The sequence below is a fragment of the Megalopta genalis genome, chromosome 15 (assembly GCF_051020955.1).
Source record: "Megalopta genalis isolate 19385.01 chromosome 15, iyMegGena1_principal, whole genome shotgun sequence".
NCBI classification, from domain to species: Eukaryota; Metazoa; Arthropoda; class Insecta; order Hymenoptera; family Halictidae; genus Megalopta; species Megalopta genalis.
Genome location: NC_135027.1, coordinates 5,688,207 through 5,712,161, shown reverse-complemented (window position 1 = coordinate 5,712,161; position 23,955 = coordinate 5,688,207). Strand labels below are relative to the sequence as shown.

The 23,955-nt window shown below is 36.8% G+C and overlaps 7 protein-coding genes and 1 long non-coding RNA gene across 11 annotated transcripts in view; 2 read left to right on the top strand and 6 right to left on the bottom strand.

Annotated features, from left to right (window-relative positions):
* The window catches only part of tws (protein phosphatase 2 regulatory subunit tws), a 49,132-nt gene extending 43,672 nt beyond the window's left edge, over window positions 1-5,460 (bottom strand). Inside the window, exon 1 of the mRNA XM_033468821.2 lies at window positions 4,989-5,460. The gene's annotated coding sequence lies outside the window, so the exon portion shown is untranslated. The remainder of the gene's footprint in view (window positions 1-4,988) is intronic.
* Window positions 3,704-4,179, top strand: LOC143260636 (uncharacterized). Its single transcript, XR_013034911.1, has 2 exons — window positions 3,704-3,873; window positions 3,953-4,179. It is a non-coding gene; the product is annotated as an uncharacterized LOC143260636 (long non-coding RNA).
* A 430-nt stretch (window positions 5,461-5,890) lies between the features above and the next one.
* Window positions 5,891-10,901, bottom strand: TAF1B (TATA box-binding protein-associated factor RNA polymerase I subunit B). Its single transcript, XM_033469013.2, has 9 exons — window positions 10,762-10,901; window positions 10,608-10,698; window positions 10,179-10,525; window positions 9,964-10,100; window positions 9,691-9,906; window positions 9,380-9,609; window positions 9,118-9,310; window positions 7,215-7,655; window positions 5,891-7,105 (listed from the first exon to the last, which is right to left on the bottom strand). Exons 1-9 carry the CDS (start codon window positions 10,846-10,848, stop codon window positions 5,971-5,973), a joined length of 2,877 nt encoding a protein of 958 aa, XP_033324904.2. The 5' UTR covers window positions 10,849-10,901; the 3' UTR covers window positions 5,891-5,970.
* On the bottom strand, window positions 8,070-9,110 carry LOC117219693 (isoaspartyl peptidase/L-asparaginase). Its single transcript, XM_033469026.2, has 2 exons — window positions 8,691-9,110; window positions 8,070-8,601 (listed from the first exon to the last, which is right to left on the bottom strand). The coding sequence occupies exons 1-2, from the start codon at window positions 9,016-9,018 to the stop codon at window positions 8,285-8,287; spliced, it is 645 nt and encodes a 214-aa protein (XP_033324917.1). The 5' UTR covers window positions 9,019-9,110; the 3' UTR covers window positions 8,070-8,284.
* A 419-nt stretch (window positions 10,902-11,320) lies between the features above and the next one.
* On the top strand, window positions 11,321-15,011 carry Mlh1 (DNA mismatch repair ATPase Mlh1). 3 transcript variants are annotated; one of them, XM_033469019.2, is made up of 9 exons: window positions 11,321-11,656; window positions 11,727-11,790; window positions 11,851-12,050; window positions 12,151-12,361; window positions 12,425-12,626; window positions 12,692-13,907; window positions 13,993-14,056; window positions 14,152-14,350; window positions 14,417-15,011. In XM_033469019.2, the coding sequence occupies exons 1-9, from the start codon at window positions 11,544-11,546 to the stop codon at window positions 14,707-14,709; spliced, it is 2,562 nt and encodes an 853-aa protein (XP_033324910.2). In that variant the 5' UTR covers window positions 11,321-11,543; the 3' UTR covers window positions 14,710-15,011. The 3 variants fall into 3 exon arrangements, with proteins under 3 accessions (XP_033324910.2, XP_033324905.2, XP_033324911.2); XM_033469014.2 differs by having other exon boundaries at window positions 11,323-11,656; window positions 12,133-12,361; XM_033469020.2 differs by lacking the exon at window positions 11,727-11,790 and having other exon boundaries at window positions 11,510-11,656; window positions 12,133-12,361.
* A 235-nt stretch (window positions 15,012-15,246) lies between these two features.
* On the bottom strand, window positions 15,247-16,761 carry Roe1 (grpE protein homolog, mitochondrial Roe1). The gene is made up of 4 exons (XM_033469024.2): window positions 16,434-16,761; window positions 15,651-16,077; window positions 15,485-15,568; window positions 15,247-15,399 (listed from the first exon to the last, which is right to left on the bottom strand). The coding sequence occupies exons 1-4, from the start codon at window positions 16,520-16,522 to the stop codon at window positions 15,292-15,294; spliced, it is 708 nt and encodes a 235-aa protein (XP_033324915.1). The 5' UTR covers window positions 16,523-16,761; the 3' UTR covers window positions 15,247-15,291.
* Window positions 16,762-16,910: 149 nt separating this feature from the next.
* LOC117219691 (DEAH-box helicase 15) lies at window positions 16,911-21,876 on the bottom strand. The gene is made up of 9 exons (XM_033469022.2): window positions 21,717-21,876; window positions 20,828-21,180; window positions 20,042-20,736; window positions 19,723-19,953; window positions 19,431-19,650; window positions 19,132-19,254; window positions 18,867-19,057; window positions 18,620-18,782; window positions 16,911-18,548 (listed from the first exon to the last, which is right to left on the bottom strand). The coding sequence occupies exons 1-9, from the start codon at window positions 21,764-21,766 to the stop codon at window positions 18,421-18,423; spliced, it is 2,154 nt and encodes a 717-aa protein (XP_033324913.1). The 5' UTR covers window positions 21,767-21,876; the 3' UTR covers window positions 16,911-18,420.
* A 215-nt stretch (window positions 21,877-22,091) lies between these two features.
* Window positions 22,092-23,854, bottom strand: LOC143260615 (nucleoporin Nup43-like). 2 transcript variants are annotated; one of them, XM_076526637.1, is made up of 7 exons: window positions 23,637-23,854; window positions 23,381-23,485; window positions 23,185-23,309; window positions 22,960-23,081; window positions 22,730-22,881; window positions 22,415-22,661; window positions 22,092-22,333 (listed from the first exon to the last, which is right to left on the bottom strand). In XM_076526637.1, the coding sequence occupies exons 1-7, from the start codon at window positions 23,748-23,750 to the stop codon at window positions 22,161-22,163; spliced, it is 1,038 nt and encodes a 345-aa protein (XP_076382752.1). In that variant the 5' UTR covers window positions 23,751-23,854; the 3' UTR covers window positions 22,092-22,160. The 2 variants fall into 2 exon arrangements, with proteins under 2 accessions (XP_076382752.1, XP_076382751.1); XM_076526636.1 differs by having other exon boundaries at window positions 22,960-23,084; window positions 23,637-23,853.
* Between the last annotated feature and the right edge of the window lie 101 nt (window positions 23,855-23,955).

Sequence of the window (23,955 nt, the reverse complement as noted above, 5' to 3'; positions counted from 1 at the left end):
AACCCGATTTGAGGCCGGCCGCGGAACAAAGGGACGTCGGATGAAAAAACAGGCCACCGTGGAGAAGAACCCGTCGCCGCTTCGAGAGACGGTCGAGAGACGATGGAGAGACGGTGGAGAGACGGTCGCGAAACGGCCGAGACAGTCTCCGGTCCGCGTGTGTGTGGGTGGGTGGCTTTTATTTTTCGGCTGACGCTCGTGAGTGCTTATAGCTGGCACTCTCGTTGTTCGTACGTGTACACGCGGAGAGGGACGAGGATCAGCGCTGTCAGCGAAGTAAGAGGCTCGACGTCGTCGTCGCTGGCTGCCAGTTACCCCGCGAGCCGGTGGCCTAGATAATTCGAGTGCCGGGTCTTGTACCACTGTGCTCTCGAGTGCCGTCTGCCCGTTTCCGTAACCGCGGCACAAATATTTCGTAACCGTCCCCGAAATTTCGTTAACAGGTTCTCGATCAGATCGCGCGACGACGGAGCAACCACGATCGTCGGTCGTTCTCCGGCGGGGAATGCCTCGACGGCGCGATTAACCTTTTAGGTACGGCTGAATTCTGCGCGAGGCTATTTCTCTGGACGGCAGAGTCTGATATGTACTGTACAGAGTCTGATACTGTATATTCTGTCTGTATACACAGGATGTCCCAAAAATGTCTCGCGATTCGAAAGCGGCGGGTTCCTCAGGCCATTCGAAGCAACTTTTTCCTTTACAAAAATTTTCTCCGAAGCACCGTTGACGAGTTATTAACGAAAAACGGTGACCAATGAGAGGCGAGCTCGGCTGGCGCGAGGCGATCGAGCCAATGAGCGGAACTGGGCTTCGCGCGCTGCTTGGCTGGGCCGCCTCGCGTCAGCCGTACTCGATTCTTATTGGTCACTGTTTTTCGTTAATAACTCGTTAACGGTGCCTCGGAGAACATTTTTGTAAAGGAAGAAGTTGCTTCAAATGATCCGAGGAACCCGCCATTTCCGGATTGCGAGACATTTTTCGGACACCCTGTAGACTGTTGTAAATCGATGCGAAGACAAAAGAAGTGTGAAACAATGCATATGAAGACGATTATTTGGTTCAAACGATGAGCGAGTGAGCTACCAGAGCAAGCCACTATAGTGGCGCGTCGTTCAGAGAGATGACATCCGCGAAAGCCACTATAGTGGCGTGTCGTGCCTAAAAGGTTAACGCCGAGCTTACCTTGCCGAAAACCACGTACCGTGACGACCGATAAAGAATCTGTAAACACGGTGACCAACCACGCGAGCCGGCGCGGCTCGATGCGATACGGAAACGTATGCGAATTCGAGGACAGAGGGATCGCGGTGAATTTTGATTTCTCCGTGCTCGACGAAATTCGTGCGTGGAGGGCGAAATGAAACAGCGCGGATTGCGCTACCTTTCGGGGGTGACGTTGCACAGCGGCCAAATTGCTCGGTGCCGTGGCCCGGCAAGATCGTCGCTGGGACACGTCACGCGAAACGTTCGCTGACGAACCGAGGCAAACGATTCGGCGACTCGATGCAACGCGCGCGACTCGTTTAACCGGTACGATCCACCGATAACTGCCTGCACCAATTAACCGAGACCGTCCCCACCAAGATTTTCCGGTGGGATCGCCGACGACGAGACGCGGAGGGCGCCGGATCGTTTGTTTTCCGAAAGACTAATATCGCTCATCATGCCAATTGATCCACATCCACAACGTACGCCGATGAACAGAACCGTTACCGGTCGGTAGCGCGAGAGACGAACGCAACATCGTCTAGGATCATGTTCTATTTTCATGAAAGAAAACATATTCATTCCTCGTCAATTCCCAAAGGAGCCTGTTATACAAATTCCCCTACTATACAAATTCCCTGTAATTTGTATAAAAGCAGAAAATAAAAGGAGATCGCCTGTGCTTAATGCTAGAACCAACAAATCCGTCCGAACGACGGATTTCGGATCCTTTGTTTCGTTATATTATTACTATTTTCATGAAAGAAAACATATTCATTCCTCGTCAATTCCCAAAGGAGCCTGTTATACAAATTCCCCTACTATACAAATTCCCTGTAATTTGTATAAAAGGAGAAAATAAAAGGAGATCGCCTGTGCTTAATGCTAGAACCAACAAATCCGTCCAAACGACGGATTTCGGATCCTTTGTTTCGTTATATTATTACTATTTTCATGAAAGAAAACATATTCATTCCTCGTCAATTCCCAAAGGAGCCTGTTATACAAATTCCCCTACTATACAAATTACAGGGAATTTGTATAAAAGGAGAAAATAAAAGGAGATCGCCTGCTTAATGCTAGAACCAACAAATCCGTCCCAACGACGGATTTCGGATCCTTTGTTTCGTTATATTATTACTATTTTCATGAAAGAAAACATATTCATTCCTCATCAATTCCCAAAGGAGCCTGTTATACAAATTCCCCTACTATACAAATTACAGGGAATTTCTTTCATGAAAATAGTAATAATATAACGAAACAAAGGATCCGAAATCCGTCGTTCGGACGGATTTGTTGGTTCTAGCATTAAGCAGGCGGTCTCCTTTTATTTTAGGTCAATCGCAGTTGGCTGCTTGCAGGGGAAAAAAGCGATGTAGCCCAGCACGGCTCGGCCCGACCCGACCCGACCCAGCCCGCGACCACGTTCATCCTGTTAACAATGTGCAATCGATGATGCACGTTCGTCGGAACGCGTGATCGCTCGTCGAAGGGAACGGTTCGACGAACCGTTTAACGGTTCATTACGCGGGGAACGATACTTTTCAATGCGCAACCGACAAGCCCTTCGCCGTTCCATTCTGTTTTCACATCGTCTCTTCCGTTGCCGGAGAATTCCTCGCCGATCAGGGTTAGGCGATACTTTAGCGAACCTTTGGCATCCACCCTTTGTGTGTGTGTGTGTGTGTGTGTGTGTGCAGGCTTTTAAAAAAATTCTAATTGCCACGGTACGGCGATTAGGTTGTCGATTAGACATGCGTTCGTCGCACAAACTGTAAACAGTCCAACCCTCTTCTCTATACGGTATCGAGCTGCTCGTTTCTCGCGTTTCTCACATTTAATGGGAGAACGACGTAATGAACTATTGCAGAGCCGACGAAGTTTCAATTTGAAACGCGTCGGCAGGGTATTATATCGATATCTGTGTGTTCACTCGAATTCCCGTGGATCGGTCCATACATATCGAAGCTTGAACGAGCGCCCACAGGCCGGCCGTAATTTTGTCGAAAAGGTCACAGGCTCGCGATCCGAAAGCCCCTACAATACCTGCACCGACCCGGTATCATCTCGGATCCAGGAAACCACGAATGTCTCCGATCCGATGTTGCTTCTTCCTTGAATTGTAAGCTCGTTCTTTTCTTTATGCGCCGGTGGTGCGATAAAAACGTGAGACTCAAGAGCGAAAGAGGAAGTGAAATTTTCTTCTCTCTCTCTCTCTCCCGCTCTCTCTCTCTCTCTCTCTCTCTATATATATATATATATATATATATATATATATATATATATAAAATTTCGAAAATTTAGAAGAAAATATATATATATATATATTCTCTATATATCTCTCTCTATATATGTATATATATATATAATAATTATTATTATTATTATAATATTATATATATATATATATAATATATAATAATAATAATATATATAATAATATATATATTCTATATATATATACATATACATATATTTTTGTAGCCGGCTGTCATGGCCAGGTAAACGTATATGCGACCGAGAGGGAAACAAGGAAACGATTATTTAGAAGCGGAGAATGCACTTAGGTGCTTCCGATGCATGGGCTGTGCCACGAGGATGGTTCAGGGTGAAATATTCTTCGACATTGTCGTTCGAAACGGTAATCAACGGTAATCAACGGTAATTACGTATTTTTCAGGTCTTCTGTATGCAGCGACCTATTTACTACTCTTACCTCACAAGTTCATCAATTTTACAGAAACCGATCTATACGATGACAGAAAACATAAATAACCCGATCAGCATGCCCGGAGGGCTTCTAATAAATCAAACTGTCGACACATTTCTTTTCGACGAGTACTATCGAACTATCGATACGACAGTACAGAGAAAGCTGCACCATGTTACTATTAAATATGAACTACTGAATATTGAAAATCGGGTGACGATTTTTCAGAAGAATCAAATTGAAAATGGTGACACGCAGTTTCAACGAGCAAATACTTTTATCGAGAACGACCTCGTCACGCGCGCTCTTCTGCCGGCAATAAGTAGAAACGGACCGCGATGACCAGACACGATAGCCGAGCCACATCTCGTCTCATCGCTCCTATCTAGTCTACGAGACTTCACGCGTTCGCGGTGCATGAAAATCTTCAAAACGTCATCCCGTCTAATAAATACCTATACGACGACGCTCTGACTCGCAAGAACGTCCGAAGAATTTTCGCGTTCCTTATGAAAAAATGGTTATCGAAACTATGAAACGTTCGATTCGCCCGCGAAATATAATTCGAGAAAGTCCAACCATGATGATAACCGAGGTGAGTGCTTACGTGCTGGAAAGGGGGATCGATGTATCCAACGCGTCGCGATGTAACGCGATTAATACGAAGTTGTCGGTTTCGAAGGGACGACGTCGCGATTTACGGACACGCACTCTATATCCCGTTATCCCCAATCAATGATCGACAATCTTCTACCCGCTTTCGAAATATTCGAGCGTGCTTTCCGCATACTGTCATATTTCTAACGACATCGTAAACACATCGAGGTCCATCCGATCCCTATCTCTCGTTTCAAACATCTTCCGTCGACGTCCATTGCACGACAATCCCATAGCAACCCTTCTGCGTAGCACTTGTAATAAGTAACGCTGACAAACGATTACCGAACCGGAAGCATCTTTGGGACACGGGCCGATATATACCTAAATAACTAGCATTCCGGATGGTACACTGTTGAATGCAATTTTCGAGCGTCGTAGATTTCAAATGAATTCGAAATAGACTTACGATAATAACAGGAAGTCGCGACAGCACCAGACAGAAGGGTCTCGACGGAGCAGCCTCTCTTTTCCTTTCTCTCTCGAACGATACTCTGGACCAGGACGTCCGCGGGTGAGCAGGTGTGACGTCGAGTGGAACGAACGCGCGAGAAAGCAAGAAAAGAAACGGCGTGCACTTTTGGATCAGCTCTCGATAGCTGGCAGTCTCGCGGACGACAACAGATGCACTTGAAAACCGAAACTGAAATCGAAATTGAAACTGTCTTTCACTCGCACGCACGTACGAATATCCCGTGCGAGCTCCCCGGGTACCGATCGCCGATACACACGCGGCCGGGCCGTACACAAAGCTGTTTGATCGTACACACGGTCCACGTACCGTGACAGCAAGACCGTGGAATGGTGACAGCCATCCGACACTACCTCACGCCAGCTGGTGTGTTTACTACTGACGGAACGGTCCGTCGCCCCTCGAGCCCAAGGCTCGCTCGGGACGAGAAACACGCACACCGGGAACCGCCGAGAGGCCCTACGCGAGAGTGCAACAGTTGCTCGATTTGCACGCTCATCTACGGCCGACCCATAAACTATAGCGTGACTTCGGCTTCCCCAGCTCTTCATCGCGATCGGTAACTTATCGATGGCCAGTTTTATGGCGCTCGGGACGTGTTACCCACAGAATCGACTATCGATCCACTCGCAATTCATTATTTTATTCAGCTATTCATCCTAACGATTGGAAACGATTAAAATTTTAATGAAAATTTAATTGAAATTCTACTCGATAAATTCGCCTAATAAATTATTTTCCCATTTCGATTGTACTAATAAAATAGTAATATAATCTATCCAAGATTAAAAATGCCCGCGACTTTTGAAGAAAAGAGGGGAGACCTCAATAAAATAATATAGGAAGACAACAATGATGATTTAATATATTTTTGTACTGTACATCACAGCTCGCTGCAATCAATCTTACATTGTGTACCTCACCACTTCTTTAAAATGAAATTCAATTGACTTTTGGATACCGGATCCATGCCACTGCGATTGTCTTTACTGTGCGGATTCTTTGAAAGGTATGCAAGATACGATTCTATTAAACATACTTCTTCATAGAGCTCTTCCCCAGACAATTCCACGGCAAGTGCGCACTCATTCAACAGCCAACGAAAGCTTCGCGGCAAAGATTTCTCGAATACTGCAAAATTTTTTGATTTCACGCGGCTGAAAACGCAATGATACATCCAATAGTCTTTGAATGGCCTTAAAAAATGGTGTCTATTGTTGTTCACACACGACTTTTTCTCTGATTTTGGTGTTGAGACGAAATCGTCTAGACGCAAAGAAATTTGACTCAGATTAAAAGATTCGCCCAGTTTTAGAAAATCGTTGTCTATGTCCATGTTGTCCATATCTATATTGTTGATATCTATACCGTTTTTCAACAATAAGTTATCTTGTTTGGCATTCGTTTGGACACTGCTATTAAAACTCAAATTGTTTAAAACGGAGAAAAAATCCTCTCCTCGTTCTTCATGGTCCACGGTCGAGACAGATCTTTTAACGAATTGACCTCTGCTGTTTCTCATAAGCTGTAATTTTTCTTTCTCGTAGCACATCCTGTCGTTAATGCGTGGATTTTGTATGGCCTCCTTTTCCGCAGTAGTTAAGCTCAAATTGTATCGACTATAAAACTTGTTTTCTAAGTTTAATACTTCCTCGGTAATACTCTGAGCCAGATTCGCTTTTTTCTCCTCCTCTTCGTTGTCGCTGTCGTCGGGAATTGCTAGTCTACCATCCGGTAATGTTTCCATAAATGTAAAATCCTCTGATTTATGGTTACAATTTTCTATTGTGGATCTAATACTGTTGTAATACAATTCTTTGGGAATGTCGACCGCTACTTTACATGCTATCTTTCTGTACACGTAATCGCTCACATTTTCGTTTCTCTCCGTATGCTCGTGCGTAGTATCGTTTTCCACATCGACCAGCTCTTTCATTTCATCAACACTCGGCATTCTAGGTTGTTCAAAGGGAGGAACAATTTTGTCGATAAAGTGCAAACGCGAGTCTACAATATCTAATTGAATACCGCATTGCATCGCTAATTCGACAAGACTGAAAATTAAGCAAACATCAGTGTACCTCCTATTAAGATATAATTGTTGTTCATATTACTGATAAATAGATCATTTGTAACACCTAAAAATTGTCTCAAACTACTTACGATTCGGGTTTAGTCATATAGCCCACTTTCGTAAGGAAAAAATCATTTCTAAAGACAGCGGGTATGTCGTAAAGAGGATTGTCCAATAAATATTGCAAGTACGAATGAAGCGGAGTTAAAGACGGCGGAAAAATGTCTATCGCTTTGGGTGTATCGTCGTTGGAACTTAAATTAGCAATATATTTGGTCATGGCTTGAACGAGTTCCTCCGATAAACAGTGTTTCGAATTCTTAACGTCTGGCTCCTTCTTATCCGCCTTAGAAGTGACAAATTCCAGAAATTTTATGTACAAGTCATCTACGCCGTTAGTGTTTGGACAGTACTTGATTCTCGTCGGAAAATGCGAATGAGTTAGTATTGTTTTCCTGCCCTCAACATAATCCTGCCATTCTCGAAAACTAAATAACTTTTCGTTCAACAGGCCCAGTGGAATAGCCATGCTGCAACATAAAATATGAACTCGTCCGTAAGACGTGCAAAGACTCTTTGTTTTCCACATTGTGAACTTAATTACAACAGGACATTCGCAGCTGCAACTTTTGAAAGTATCAGCGCCATACATTTCTCTTTTTTCTTCATGTATTCTAGCCCCGAACGTGATTACATCGTCTTCTATTACCGCGTATGGCATTTTTTCAGAAGTAAAATAAGTAGCCCAACGACCATTCGATTCGAACACAACCGCGCCACCAGCTTTATCAAATTTCTGGGACATAAAAGAGAAATGTTTATACAGAGCCTCCTCCCCAGTAAAACCGTGTTCAATGTCTTCTACAATGGCACGCGATAGTCCCAATTTCATTATAGTCTCCCCATGTCCTGTTACAGAGCAACCTGCACTCCTCGTTGCAAAAACTCCGCAACCCAATATTGGAGTGTCCCCTACTCTTCCTACCAACTTTTTGTTTATACCACCTGTAGTACTGCCAACAGCAATCCTACGTCCATCGTATGCTATGCAACCAACGGTGTCAGAACTGTCTACAAATAGTAATTAAACAAATATTATGATGGTCCCAAAACCGTCTGCACGTCCTCACTTAAAATATAAATGAATGTGATTTAGGTTCTATTCTCCAGTTACTTTACTTGTTAACATATCGCCCCCCAGTAAACTTAGATTATCTATATCATTTTCTTCTTCCCCTTCTGATGATTTTAATGCTAATCGTGCCAGTGGCGCTACCATATTCCCTTCAGATATCCAATTTAAACCAGCATATTTTGCTAAATTCTTGGCACCATCACCCACAAAAAGTGCATTTGGAAAATTATGCAACACGTATTTTGCAAGCGATATAGGGTGCTCTATGTCTGATACGGCTGCTACCGATCCACACTTGAATAATAAACCATCCATCAAGCTTGCATCCATTTGCACTTGCCCTGTATTAGGTGCATTAGTGTGTAAACAAATATGTTTCCGTCATTGTAATGCAGCTGCCATATGATCAATAGTTTTAAGATTGCAATACCTCTTTCGTTTAATACAGACCCATAACTACAATTATAAAACTCGTCGCATTCCAGCCACCATAGAGCAGTCTCTACGGCTTCTATTGAACTTTGGCCATCTAATAATTTCTTATATCCATTTATGGCAGCTTTTTTGCAACCTGTCATTTTCTCCACGATTATATCATTATTGAAATCCCCTGCACCACCATGTACGATTATACAGGGGTAACTGTTTTCATAACATCTATGTCCTCTGACTTTTAATCTTTTATCTATGCTATTTGATCTACTACTCGCGTACAGTCTACGCGATTCTAGTTGAGAACAATAATTTTCAAGCTGCATTTTCTTAAAGTGGCTGATAATATAATTCTAGATTTTGAGGTTCAATACATGAAAGATAATTTGACATGCACATAGACGTTCATTTTTTTTTTCACTCACCTATTGATCTTTTCTGATATCCTACTAATTTGATACTCAGTTATATCGTCCAGAGCAAATAACGTTTTCAGTACAACAATGATAAATGCCATTGCGCGACCCTCGTAGTTTGGAATATGTGATTTCTCTTTGGTGAATGTCATTTTTGGTACAGTCAGAGCTATCAATCGTTCGATGTACAGCTGTATACCTCCTGAAAATAAAATATCGTTAAAAGCAAATTATAAATTAAAAACATATAAATAATGGATATTTTATGTACTTGGTAATCCCAATTCTTGGCAGTATCTATTAACCAAAGGCAAAAAATCCGGGCACACTACCTCCCAAACACCAAGAAACTTAGCCATACTGGCTGTGAGACGTCTCATTCCTCTATGAGTAATTTCCACGTTTGGTGTCAGAAAATGAATTTCGCTCTTTGATAAAGAGACTTCTGGTGGCAATAAATGGTCTAGTTTATAGTAAGATAAATGCCCCTCTCTACCGTACCTATAACCGAAAAACAAAACTTAACAAGAACAATAACAATGCACATATTGTATATGCAATATATATATATATATTATATACCTCAACATATCTCCTAACTGTATAGGTTGATTATGTATCCTAAGGGCAAGATATAGAATAGCCCACAGCCTCATAGGTGTAATTATATGAGGTCCTATTTTGTATTGAGTACTTATATGTTTCGCCTTATAATTAACTCTTTTGTTCTTAGGTACATGTTTGGACAGCTTTTTAATTTTTCTTGTTTCCTCTTTGGCATGTGAACTGAATTGTAGTCTAGAAGTATACAACATTATAATAATTGTTTGTAGAAACAATTTAAGGAGCACTAACCTTCCTTCATTATCCGAAGACTTTCCCGAACTAGACTGAACACTATATGTACTCTGAGTGAATGTACTGAGACCCTCAACGTCTGAACTAGCTTGAGACTGAAGAAACCTATCATAATCTGCATTTACTAATAGTCTCTGAAAAAATTTGAATAACGTATACTATAATGCAAATGTTACATTACTTCCTTATCAAATATTATAGAAATTAATTACTTTATTTTTACTAAGTTCTCGCATAGAACTTCCCTCACTCTGGTAATCAGACATCATTGAGGTATTTGTACTACTTCCAGTCTTTTTACGTTTTCTCTTTCTTCTTTGTAATTGCACTTTACCATAAATAATTTCCGCATCCCTCTTATTGTATCTCTTTGCCAATTTTGGCACACATTTCCTCTTTCTTGAAATAAATGCTACTTCTAACTTTCCTAAATATGTTGCCCACAATTGCAATACTGTTAGTTTTAAGTTAGCTGGAACTCCAAGTTCAATCAGTTCATTTGTCAGTCCAATTAAAACGAAATTGTATATTTCCCATGAAGTCCATCCGAGTTCCTCACCTGATAATCAAAATGTATGTCAACAACTACTCTAGAATATTAAAAATTATGGTTTCAAATGAGACAAAAAATGACATTATACCTGAGCTCTGAGATTTCAATGATCTGATTCTTGTTTTTCGTAATCTAGTTGAATTATCTATTCGTAATTCGAGAACTTCCTCTCTAATGTCCTGTATAAAGGTGCAAAAGGTTAACGATGTAACTTTTTAAGAAAGAAAATGACAATGACATACCTCGTTTTGTGTTTGACATGTTTGACAGAAAAAATATCCTGCTTCCTTATAAAAATCTGTTCCACCACAAAGTTTACATTGCTTCATTTTGTCATTCAAATTCTTAGCACGTGTATGAGATCATATATGTATCACATATATGTATTCTTCACAAGTTGAAATAGTAGCAACATCTAGCGGTAATAATGTGATACTAATTGGCTAATTTGCTTGGATATTTTATCACAAATGACGACACAGCACTTTTAAATGGTACAAATTACCGATTCTTAACTAACATTATGATATACGATAATTAACACGCAATATGTACTTAAGGGCATTTAATAACTAATGCAACATCGTTAAAATAAATGTTCAAACTGATCATGACCATCGTAAAATGATTAACCATTTTAATTATGGATATAAATGCAATACAAAAGTACAGAATTGTGAACTTTCATATACTTCAATTGCTCTTTTATTGTAGTTTCTTACCTTATTTATACTACATATTTATTACTATGTTACTACAATCCATATTTTGGCGCGAAAATGAAATATATGTACATATTCATTCGTACAATGTAATACGTTGTAGTTCTAGCTAAATTACAAAGAGAACACATTTTCTACCTAATTTTCATTATTATTATTCTTCATTTTATATCTGATTCTATTACTATGCATTGTACGTAATGTTATAATTATTTACGTTACAGTATAATTTATCGCAGTACATTCAGTCACAGAGTATTTTCTTGTTATTTTGACGAAGATTGAAACACACGTGATTTGATATGAATACACCGGGGAAAATAAAGAAATTGGATAAAGTTGTGGTAAATAGAATTGCAGCTGGCGAAGTAATTCAAAGACCAGCAAATGCTTTAAAAGAATTAATCGAAAACAGGTTAGACATTAAAACCATATACTGTCTCGTATGATTCGTCACTAACAATCGTTCGTCGTAAACATTTTAGTCTTGACGCAAAATCAACTAACATTCAAATCCTTGCTAAGGAAGGGGGTTTGAAATTATTACAGGTACTTATTAGTATATTTTACATCTAAAGACGATTATAAAAAACGCTGTTATTTTACTAGATACAAGATAATGGCACAGGGATTAGAAAAGATGACATGGAAATTGTTTGTGAACGATTTACAACAAGTAAACTACAAACATTCGAAGATCTTCAATCCATATTAACTTTTGGTTTTCGTGGAGAAGCTCTGGCCAGTATGAGTCACATTGCACTCTTAACGATTATGACAAAAACAGCTGATGAAAAATGTGCATACAAGTATGTAGATTCTGTGACAAAAGTTATGATTACAAAATCGTCATATTCAAATTATTCTTTCATTGAGTTCATTTTGTACTAGAGCATCATATATTGACAGCAAACTAAAAGCTCCACCAAAACCATGTGCTGGAAATCAAGGCACTACAATAACAATAGAAAATTTATTCTATAATGTTGCAACAAGAAGGAAGGCTCTATCAAACATAACTGAGGAGTTTAACAAAATTACAGATGTAGTAATAAAATATGCAATACATAATCCTGCTGTAGGATTTTCACTGAAAAAATGTGGTGATGTAGCCCCTCAGGTATTTTCTTCAGATAATAATCTCAATCTTATGTTATTATACTAATATGAGCTACATTGTTAGGTTCGTACACCCCATAATTCCACAAAAATGAACAATATAAGGATACTTTATGGTAATCCAGTCTTCAGAGAATTATTAGAAGTTGAACATACAGATGAGACTTACAAATTCAAAATGCAAGCATTAATAACAAATCCGAATTACACAAATAAAAGAATGGTGTTTCTTTTATTCATTAACAATAGATTGATTGAATCCTCATGTAAGTTTCACAATGTTGAATCGCGCATTTTTTTGTAACTAAAATTTACGAGTATCTTGTTTCAGCAATTCGGAAGATGTTAGAAGAACTTTACACTTTTTATCTTCCAAAGAAAACCCATCCATGGTGTTATATCTCTTTGGACATTCATCCACAAAATATTGATGTAAATGTACATCCGACCAAACATGAAGTTAAATTTTTACATGAAAATTCTATCATTGAAAGAATGAAGTTTGCTCTGGATGAGAAATTATCTGGAAACAGTGCTTCCAGAACATTTTATGTGCAAGCAAGGTTGCCAAAGGCTGATATTACGAAAGAAATTTTGAAAGAAGTTTTGCCAGAATATGAGAAGGAAAGCACTGATAAAACAAAGAAAATTCGTCCTCAGGAAATGATTAGAACCGACTCATCCAATCAAAAATTAGATAAGTTTAATTTCACTATTCACGCAGCTACGAAAGATGCTAGAATCGATGATAGTTTACAGCCTGAACAATTTGAAAATAATATTTCAATTGACAAAGTGAACATTGAACAAAATATACTGTATAACACAAGACTTAAAGATAAAGACGACAGTGATCAACAAAAGACAGATAAAATACAATGTTCAATATCCAATGAAAATACTGACAATAAATTGTCACCTGTAAAAAAATTAAGTACAGAACTACCAAATACACCATGGAGTGATATAATAAATGAATCCAGTCAATCTACATCATCAGAATTAATACAGCCAGATAATATAATCTCAACCACATTTAATAACAATGAAAACCAGAGAAATGTAGACAGCATTCAAGATAACTTTGAAGACGTAAATAACACAAGTACAGTTAACGATTCCATGCAAGAAAAATGCATCGATGAAGTAGCGGTTAAAGCACGTGAACATGTGTTAAAATACTTTGCAAATAGATCCAATACTACGATCGAGGGAAAGAAACCTGCAGAAAAGTTTAGTGTTTTTAAAGAAGAAACGGAAATAAATAACAAGACTGACAGTCAATCTAATGAACCAAAGGAATCTTGTAGTAATAAGAATGACGACTCTAAAAGTAGTCATGATTTTAAATCTTATACGATAAATAATTTCAGAAGAGAAGTTAAATTAACGAGCGTGTTAAGGTTGCGGAAAGAAGTAGAAGACGAATTGCACGAAGGATTGAAACAAATTTTGTCAGATCTAATTTTTGTTGGCTGCATAGATGAACATTTTGCACTCATTCAAAGTGGAGTGAATTTATATCTTAGCAACACAAAGAAATTAGCGTAAGTTAATTATAAACTCTATTCATTCTATTTTAAATATAGTTTAGAAGTTGTATAAATAATTTTAGATACTTTTATACTTTAGGGAGGAACTGTTTTACGAAATTATGCTTTATGATTTTGCAAACTATGGTGTTATTAAATTCTCCGTGAGTATTAAGCTTAGACTCTTATTATCGGATTTATGAGTACCGAAATTAAAAAGATTCTCAAGCATTGTACATTAATGTTTACTTGTTCCTAGGATCCGATTCCTTTATATGATTTGGCTATGTTAGGACTGGAGAGTAGTGAGGCTGGTTGGACAGAAGAAGATGGAAAAAAAGAAGACTTGGCAACAAGTGTTAAAGAACTTCTATTGGAGAAAGCAGATATGTTGAAGGAATACTTTTCAGTTGTTATAGACAAGAAGGGAAACCTGAAATCCTTGCCAGTTCTACTAGGTATAAATATTTTGATAAAACTAGTGTCTAAAATATTATAGATCATTTATTTTTTTTTTCCTTCAGAGAAGTATTTTCCATATGAAGCTGGCCTTCCTTTGTATATACTACGTTTGGCTACCGAAGTAGAGTGGTCAGCAGAACAATCTTGTTTCAAAACTTTTTGCAGAGAAACTGCAATGTACTATAGTCGTATGAATCCTGTACATAACACTCATGATTGGAGGTACATTACAGAACACGTTTTATATTCTGCAATTAAAGAGAGTTTACTTCCCCCTAAGCACTTTGCACATGATTCAACAATACTGCAGATAGCAAACTTGCCTGATCTATATAAAGTTTTCGAAAGATGTTAGATCATGTATAGAAGCCCTCTATTTAAATTACAGATTGGTATTCCTTTTGGTTGTGAATCGAACGTGTAATTAGTACTAATATGTTTACAAAAATTATATTATCTTTGACCAATGTTATAGTAAGCCAGAAAGATATAATTTTAATTACATCATTTATTTTTAATAAAATATTTATTTAATGAATTAAGTGTGAATTAAACTATCTTAATTAAACTGATATATCATTTCGGTTTATTTTTGTAAAGAAATGTAACAAATAAAAGACAATAACAAATAAAAGCAAAAGGAATGATTCTTTTAAATATGCATGTATACATAAATCTATTATATAAAACATCAAAATTGTTACATTTATTTTGAAATGATCAACTAGTATCAAATAATTCTTGGTGAGAACAAATATACTTATCATAAAATCAGTATGTTCTATACTCACATTCAACACATTAATTTATAACATTCACTTTCTGTAGTTTACGTTTCAATTTTAATTATCATTAACATTTGAATCAATGGATTGTATCTTGATTCCAAGGATTATGTTCTCATTTCTCTTTTATTTAATTAATACAAAACAATAAATTATCCTTTAGCAACACCAACTAATGCTGGTCTCACTACTCGTTCATGCAATTTATATCCCAGTTTAGATACAACTACAACTGTTCCTGGCTCTTTACCTTCAACTTCCTATGTAGAAATGTATTTTATTAGAACTATAAATATAGCATTGAAATACAATCTAAAACTCAAATATATGTATCTAAAAATTTACCTGTTGAAATAATGCTTCATGTTGATTAGGATCAAACTTTTCGTTCATTGGATTCAGTGATACTAAACCATGCTTCTTAAACACCTGTGAAGAATCATTTGAAAGTAATGTATATAATATTTTCTTTTAATACACATAATTGATGCCGTTATAGTTTTTTGTTTACTTTATGTAGCTGTGCTTCAGTCATCGTTAAACCCTCGTATAATGTTTTTAAATGTGGATTCTCATTCGTTAGTTCATCTTTTGGTACACTCTCTGTAGCTTTGCCCAAGATATCTGCTACTTCTAACAAATCTTTACAGAAACTTTGAATACCAAATAATTTTGCATCATCAATTTGTTTCATTAATCTAATCCTAAGATTCTCCCCATCCGCGAGCGCTCTTTTGTATTTGTCCTCTAACTCACTCTTACTACTTCTTAGATCTGTTAATTCTTTATTAATTAGTTCGAGATCTGCTTTCAATTTTTTCTCAGTTTCCGTGGGATCCGACAACGGGGAATTCTGTTCTCCACTATCAGACTTTTTTTCCTCTGTAATCGTACTGTATTCCTGTCTTTGTCGTGAAATATACGATTGTTGCGATAACCTATCAATTAACACAGAACGATTATAAAAATCATATTACGTGTGCAGGTTTATTATAAAATAAATAGCACGCTCAACACCATCAATATTTACGTTTTAATAAAATATTTAAGTTGTCTATCTGTTTTAGGTAACACCGAACAATATTTCGAGAGACAAAAAATAAAGAAACAAATGAATAGAGGATATATTTTGTTACGTATATCACTGTTTTATTATACAAATCTATAATAATATGATCAGGAAGAGAATAAATGTTATTTAATAATCCTAACCTCTACTTGTAAGTTGCAAAACGTGTGTCGAATTTTACACGCGTTTCGGCATCATAACAAATTAAGGAAAGCTAAGTCTTACCTAAGTAAAATATTTTTATTGATATTGTGCAAACTGTCAATCGTGATACGAGTGAATCTCAGTGCAACCGGTGCCACAATCGATGCCATTTTTCGGAATTTCACGGAAAAACAGAGATCGATAAATGATGAAATCGCTACCGCTACGATCCTCGTGCCTTCTCAGTGGTTCTCAAACATTTCTCAGTTTTTCATGATGCAAGAGCGATTCTGCTCTGCCGCACAAGATTTCGTCTTGTTACGTAAACGCATATAAATGTTCATCATTTTCAGCTCTAAGAATACAAATTGTAAAAATATGCATTGTTCGTTAAATGTTACGAAGCAACATAAAAATAAAACTGCATACGTTTCGGTTCCTTATAAACATATTCTAGAAAACGTTTGTTTCATTGTCTTCATATTTGTATATATGTAGATACACACTATAATATGTAATGCTATTGTATTCTACTGCATATTTACTAACGACTGTTCATTTGACTCGTGATATTTTCAATGTTTTATTGGAATGAAGTGATACAATACAATGAAAACTGTTCACGATCGTTCTGTGGTTCCTGTATATGTATACCCTTTTGGATACCTGTGTAATTTTTATTTACAAAAATTAAAATAATCACTGAATGCATTCAAACAAGCGAAACCGCATCTTCGATAGCAAAAAATTAATTTTACAGCGATTTTCTGATATTATTTAAATTCCACGAATATACAATAAGTCAACTGCGAATTCTTATGCTAAAATAAGTTTTTGTGAACAAAATAAATAATTGAAAGAATTGTTTTACTCTATGAGAGATTTTGTCATATTCCAAAGAGAAAACATTATTCGATATCGAGTTTCAAAATTTCAAAAATGCAACAAATGCATAAAATCCGCAGTCTAATAATAAACTAGAAAATTCAAAGTTCTGTTCGTTACGCATACGATATTAAAAGTTGGTCAAGTATTATATTCTGAAGGGTGATTTATCATTTCTATTATACTAGTATTGATAAATAAGAATAATTTGATTTGTTTCTTGTAAACCTACTGCGTGTAGTTCTTTTTAAAATATCTGTTAACATCACGATTTCTCTTACTCGCGTTTTAACGCAATTACTTCCTTTCTTTATTAGAAGTATCGTTTAATTAGCAGGGAACTTTTCATGTGAAATTAGGGAAACAACGCAATTGTGTCGCTTATAAACGAAGATGAATGTTTGGTGGCAAGTTGCTTAGCTCCATTGTAAGCACAATAAATATTATATGATGCTCTTGACTGTATGTAGTTAGAAAAAAAGTGAAATACGTAACACGTAAAATAGCACTACTTTCTTTAAACGTACAAGGAAAAAAACATAATTTGGTTCGATAATTCTGTGTAGCCATTGCCCTTCAATTATCCGTAATCAGGCATTGTACGCGTCTTAATTATCATACCATGTTCAACATTTAATACAAAAATTAATCTATCTTTATCTAGTATTATATTCCAAGTGTGCAAACGTCGAACAACAAATTCTACTGGTAAAATTACTTAATCGCTACACTTTTTTTTAATGTACATAAATAAATCATTTATCAATCAACTATATATGCTTTCCGCGTGCGTCTAGCAGATTAAACGTCAATTTTTTTCATTTGCTTTATAATCGAGGGATAAATCGAGGTCTACAAATACTTCAAGAAGTTCCTCAGCACACGAGTCTAAAAAATGTACAAGTCGTTGAAGCTTGTACAAAACTAGAAATGTTCATTAAGACTTGTCTTTTATCTTTACATATTAAAGTGAAAGTTGCGGAGCAGGTAACTACTCTTTTGGATGTGCCTCAAAATGTTTGGTATTTTGGCTTTCTGTTCGAAAAAACTGTTTGCGTGTGTATGTGTGTGAATTGTGTTTACGTATTATATGTATGTGTCAGGCGTAATGCAAAAAACGGAGCCGATCACACATTATCAACCGTTTGACATCATTTTTGAAAATATCTAAAATATATAAGGGTTAGAATCCTTCTTGATACTGTTTCGAGTCTAATTTCGTTTGGATCACCTCCAATTGTCTCTTTGCTTCGCATTGTGGAAAGTTTTGTAAATCGTAATATTGTGGCGCTATTTTTAGCAACCAATCGGCTGTGAAGAATAAAAGTATTAACTATTAATGAAAGTTCTGTGTATGATATAGCAATGATCTAAATACTCACGTTTGATATCAGTAACTGTTCTAATGTAATTTTTAGTCGTAAGCACAAACTCATTATAGATCACCCATTCAGGCTTGTGGTCTAAACAACTGCTTGGATGAAGCTGTACAATTTGATTATCTTTGATGGTTAAATAATGTCCAGTTCTCTCCAAGTGAGCAACCTGCATACAAAAAAAGGGAGGGAAAAAATGATAGTTGTATTATTTATTGTAAGAGGTAAAAATTACAGTCAAAGGCGACAGTACCTGCATGAAGAAGCCGTTCACTAACGCTTTTCTGATATTAATATAATAATCTTTTGATGTAAAATCCGTCGAGGTACGTTTTAAAGAAAATCTATCCATTATTCGGCTTAACTGTTGCCTGACGTTGTCGCCACTTTTCAGAGATCGGTAATTGACAAAGTTGTCGTAACACCATTGTGGGTCTTCGAAGTCTGCGAAAAAGAAGGTCATTGGAGCCAAGATTCGATAAAGATTCATATAATTCAATTATTTACTCGATACTTACTTTGTTTAAAAGCGTGATACACGTTTAACAGCGTTAAGTGATCTCCATCGATGTGTGCAAATCGCATTTTAGCGTCATCCGCAGCCTTCTTTGATTCATTGGGCCTCACAAAACACTGTGGGACTAATACAATATCAATCATCAATATAAAACCACGTTACCTTACCACGAACCTGACGTTTTCTTAATAGCTTTTATTGTATTAACAACATTTCGATTTAAAAAGAAAGAAATATACAAAGCGGACACGAACCTAGTATTGTTTCTCGAAAAACAAAATAGTCTTATTCATACATTACCTGAAAGCATAGCAGTAATGCTAAGAATCTCATTACTGCAGTTATGATTGCAAGATGCAATTAGCATTTTCGCTAGTTGAGGGTCCAATGGAAATTCTGCCATCACAGCTCCCAAATCCGTGAGATTTCCGTCGTCATCTAGTGCTGCCAAATAATTTAGAAGTTCCAGAGCTCTCATGAGAGTTTCTGGAGCAGGGGGATCCATGAAATCAAAGTGAACCTACAACCAATAACAAAACATATCATAACATCTGCCTCATTTAGATGAATGAGATAATCTTCCTACACGTACTAAATCATCGATGCCAAGCTTTTTCAGTTGTAATACAACACTGCCAAGATTTGATCTTAATATTTCAGGATACGTATTTTCTTGCATTTCGTTCTTGTATGCTTTTTCCGTATATAGTCGAAAACATTTGCCAGGTCTTGTACGACCGGCTCTGCCCGCTCTTTGTTGAGCAGAAGCTTTGCTAATAGGTGACACTAGAAGGGATTCCACACGAATTCTGGGATTATATACCTGTTAAAAAAATAATTATTATTATAGGACAATATTCGCACGGAAACGTTAAGAAATACAGCAAAACAAGATGTATGTGAATATTTACCTTCTGTTTCGCGAAACCGGGATCTATTACAAAGACGACACCGTCGATAGTTAATGATGTTTCTGCAATATTAGTTGAGACTACTACTTTTCTACCAATAGCACCATTTGATTTTGTGGGTGGTGCTGGTTCGAATATTCTCTGTTGGAGATTCGGGGGCAGTGTAGAATATAGTGGTATGCATTTTAGTTCACCTACGTCCGTACCTAAATTATCCATTTCTCTTTTGATTCTCTTACATGCTTCTTCGATCTCTTCTTGACCAGTTAAAAATAGTAACAAATCTCCTGCTACCTCCTCACACATGTGTATCTGAGTAACAGTCCTGATAGCTGCTTCTAAATAATCTCTTTCAGGTTCAGGTGTATAAAAAATTTCAACAGGATGCGTTCTGCCAGGTACATTCATTAAAGGTGCATTATCAAAATACTGTTGAAATTTCCCAGCATCTAATGTTGCACTCATAATCACAAGCTTCAAATCTGTTCTCTGTTTAATCACTTCTTTCAACACACCCATCAATAAATCCGTGGCTAAAGTCCTTTCGTGAGCTTCATCTAATAGAATCACTTGGTAGGCCTCAAGCATTGGATCTGACATCCCTTCACGAAGAAGCATACCATCAGTCATATACTTCAATACAGTTTTTGGAGTACTGCAATCTTCAAAACGGATACTATATCCGACTTCCTGACCTGATGAAAATAATTCATAATTCAGGAAACTATAAAATCCACATTAATGATAAGCTATAGTTTTGAACAAACTGTGCTGTAGCTAATTTACCTAATGCAACATCCATTTCCTCTGAGACTCTTTGTGCAACAGACATAGCTGCCACTCTTCTTGGTTGTGTACAAGCAACTCCTTTGATGCCCATACACTTTGAATATTCCACACACCATTGTGGTATTTGTGTTGTTTTACCTGATCCTGTTTCACCAACGAGTACAATACACTGATGCTGAGACAATAACCTCATAAAATCAGCACGATACTCGAACACTGGCAAGGTGATCCGCTTTTTATAAAACTCATGAAATCTTGGTGTATAAGGCAAACCAGTGTAAGGGTTCAATTGAACCTGACTTTTTGGTGCTGCTGAGGGTATGGTTGTGCTATTGGATGTTGAGCCATCTCTGTGACATAATAAATACGTAGATAAATATTTAACAAGTTTTAAAAGAAATTAGACAACGAAGGTTGAGAACACTCAATTGGTTATAAGAATCAGATTTTTGGAAAACAATGGTATTTCAATTTTTGACGAAATGTCATTCCTATATGATTATAATTGATGATTCTATGCGTAGACGATCTATAGAATCGTTGATTAAATCACTCAGAATGAATATTTTCTATCACATTATTAACGGTAACAGTGAATCACAGGAAAGGAAATTCAGTTGAGAACCTTTACACCTGAGTTGACCAAACAAGTCAACAGCAACAGTAAAGATTTACAATACAATTTAGGGACGTAAATTCCAGAGAAACCTTTTATCGCGTTACTCTTGACGATCAATATGATCTTTTAACAGAAGCTATTTGGAACGTACAAGAATCGTTGAACAAAATTTCTGATAGCATTGGAAAAACTTGTAACAATGCACATGGCAAGATATTTTGACAAGTTTTCCAAATTCCACGATTGTACGTATGGTAAATCACTCACGCTTTCCGTTTAACATACGGATCCACAACCTCGATCCTCCGTTTTGACATAATTCTTGTCAGTTCGTAGGCAAGAAAAGCAAAATCTGTTTACGAACTTCGATACACGGCGTCACAAAATGGCAAACTGGCTACAGCTTCCTGTAATTGTATTCGGAAGAATTGACGAGAGATGGCGTGTTCAGCATTATAAAATTATGGCGTAACAATATATCTTTCTACGCGCTTAATTTAAAATGGTAAATATCATCACGCAATTCTACATTCAAATAGGTTCGAACTCTATTCGATTAAAATTTCCAATTTGATTAATTGATATAATTAAGATTAATCTATTTTATCGACGAGGTCACTTGTTTATGGGAATCAATGAATGTAGATTAAAAAACATATTTATTTTTCGGTATATTACAAGTAGAAATGTGCGATTAAAATTGTCTAGCTATTAAAGAGGTATATTTCGGATAATGTACATAGCTTCGTTGTCACATCCAAATAGTAGGGTTGATCTGTTTATGTCAATACTGTTTATTGGTTTGTGCATAGTGCTGCAGAGCGATGTTACATTTATTCTGCAATTTGCCCCGATTGTATTTAACCAATGTGTATTTGTAGGATCTAAAGCAAATAGCACATTAATATGTCGCAATAAAATTCCTAATCACATAATATTTAAAGTTTTTAATATTCAAGTTTTACCAAGACTCAATTTTGAGTGTTGAGTGTTATTCCAGTGCCACAGTTCGCCGCTATTTGAACAGGAAAATAAGTTTTCTGGTCTATCAGGGTGAAAGAGAATTTCGCTAACAGCCTTGGCGTGAGCATTGAGTTGAGACATTGGATATGTATTGTGTCTCAAATCCCACACTGTTAAGCTACCGTCACCACCACCGGCAACAACAATATGCCTCTGTGTTGGATGATGCGCGATACTCGTGGCTTCTGTCTACGGTAAATTTTAATATTTTATTAACATACAATGGTCCAACTTTATATGGATAAGAGTATCCATACTTTTGCTTGCTCTGAGAGCATGAATGTTGTTGCAGGAAAATCCTGATTGTTTCTCAAGTCCCATACTTTCATGTGACCCCTAAGATTTCCTGTAAGTATTTCATTGTGTCTTAAGAAATCGACACAGTACAAGGAACAGCTATCAGCTTCTTCTAAAAACACATTTGGATATTTAATAATTAAATATTGTATTTATACACATAAAATAAAATATAAAAAATTTTATTTACCAATAACTCTAACAGGCTTCTTCTGTCCAGCAGTTAGAAGATTGATTCTTCCATCTTCTCCTACAGAAACTATATCTTGTTCGAAAGTAGACAATGCGGTGCAAGATGCATAATCAGATGTTCTACTGTAAGTATGTATAACATATGTATATAAATAAATATATATATAAATAGTATACAACAAGATGATATAATGGCAGATTAATATTTCACGAGCATGTATACTTGAATTTATGTAGGGATTCCCAGGACGCGTGTGCCTTAAATTGTGAATATGGATTCTCATGGATCTGTAATAATCTTACGGTGCCAACGGATGAGGATACCACAAAGAAATCTCTTGAAATAAACTATAAAAAATGACCGAATGATAAATAAAAAGAGACTAAATGATTAATATTATTAAATATAAATTATATACTTTAATTTCAGTCACGTTTCCAAGAATTGCATAGGAGGTAACTACCGCTGGATAAGACTCGCCGACATCGTTCACTTCGAACGTCCAATAGGTCACTTTATTCACCTGTATCGAACGTCATCGTCAATTAACTTAAACTTTAAATGAGTTCAAGCAAATTTATGCTAATCATTAGATAAAGCATGTTAAAAAATAATAAATAGAGTAATACAAACACGAGGATACTACAGGTTAAGTTTGTTAAAGATAACCTTACCGGATCATCCCAACTGCCGGTCAAAAAATTCGAAGCTTCCTCGAAATTCTCGTGTTTCCATCGGATTTTAGCAATTTTTTCCGACACGAACGTTCCTTGAACATTTTCGGTCATCCTGTGTCACTTAAACCTGTGCAATTTAAAATGAAAAAACGGCTGGAAGCCGGACCAACGTTAACAGACGCACGCGTTCCCACCGCGTCTGTCAAAAAGACCGCCAAATACTACGGGCGCCTCTTTCAAAAATCCACGTGCTCGTCGATATCTATTTTTGTCTTTCTCATGGACAGTAAAGAAGAAACATTTTTTAATCTGTCTA

Coding starts and splice junctions, on each gene's coding strand:
- LOC117219693 (XM_033469026.2), bottom strand. CDS start 9,018: ATGCAGCTTGAAAATTATTGTTCTCAACTAGAATCGCGTAGACTGTAC. Junction 8,602..8,690: donor GTCTGTATTAAACGAAAGAG/GTATTGCAATCT, acceptor CACCTAATACAG/GGCAAGTGCAAATGGATGCA.
- TAF1B (XM_033469013.2), bottom strand. CDS start 10,848: ATGAAGCAATGTAAACTTTGTGGTGGAACAGATTTTTATAAGGAAGCA. Junction 10,101..10,178: donor GAGAACTTAGTAAAAATAAA/GTAATTAATTTC, acceptor AAATTTTTTCAG/AGACTATTAGTAAATGCAGA. Junction 7,656..9,117: donor ATATCAGAAAAGATCAATAG/GTGAGTGAAAAA, acceptor TTTATGTTGCAG/CATGGCTATTCCACTGGGCC.
- Mlh1 (XM_033469014.2), top strand. CDS start 11,544: ATGAATACACCGGGGAAAATAAAGAAATTGGATAAAGTTGTGGTAAAT. Junction 12,362..12,424: donor GTGGTGATGTAGCCCCTCAG/GTATTTTCTTCA, acceptor CTACATTGTTAG/GTTCGTACACCCCATAATTC. Junction 14,351..14,416: donor ATCCTTGCCAGTTCTACTAG/GTATAAATATTT, acceptor TTTTTCCTTCAG/AGAAGTATTTTCCATATGAA.
- Roe1 (XM_033469024.2), bottom strand. CDS start 16,522: ATGGCATCGATTGTGGCACCGGTTGCACTGAGATTCACTCGTATCACG. Junction 15,569..15,650: donor CTGAAGCACAGCTACATAAA/GTAAACAAAAAA, acceptor GATTCTTCACAG/GTGTTTAAGAAGCATGGTTT. Junction 15,400..15,484: donor ATGAAGCATTATTTCAACAG/GTAAATTTTTAG, acceptor ATTTCTACATAG/GAAGTTGAAGGTAAAGAGCC.
- LOC117219691 (XM_033469022.2), bottom strand. CDS start 21,766: ATGTCAAAACGGAGGATCGAGGTTGTGGATCCGTATGTTAAACGGAAA. Junction 20,737..20,827: donor GGAAATGGATGTTGCATTAG/GTAAATTAGCTA, acceptor TATTTTCATCAG/GTCAGGAAGTCGGATATAGT. Junction 19,255..19,430: donor CATTACTGCTATGCTTTCAG/GTAATGTATGAA, acceptor ATATTGTATTAG/TCCCACAGTGTTTTGTGAGG.
- LOC143260615 (XM_076526636.1), bottom strand. CDS start 23,750: ATGACCGAAAATGTTCAAGGAACGTTCGTGTCGGAAAAAATTGCTAAA. Junction 23,486..23,636: donor CCGGCAGTTGGGATGATCCG/GTAAGGTTATCT, acceptor CGTTCGATACAG/GTGAATAAAGTGACCTATTG. Junction 22,662..22,729: donor TGCTCTCAGAGCAAGCAAAA/GTATGGATACTC, acceptor AATTTACCGTAG/ACAGAAGCCACGAGTATCGC.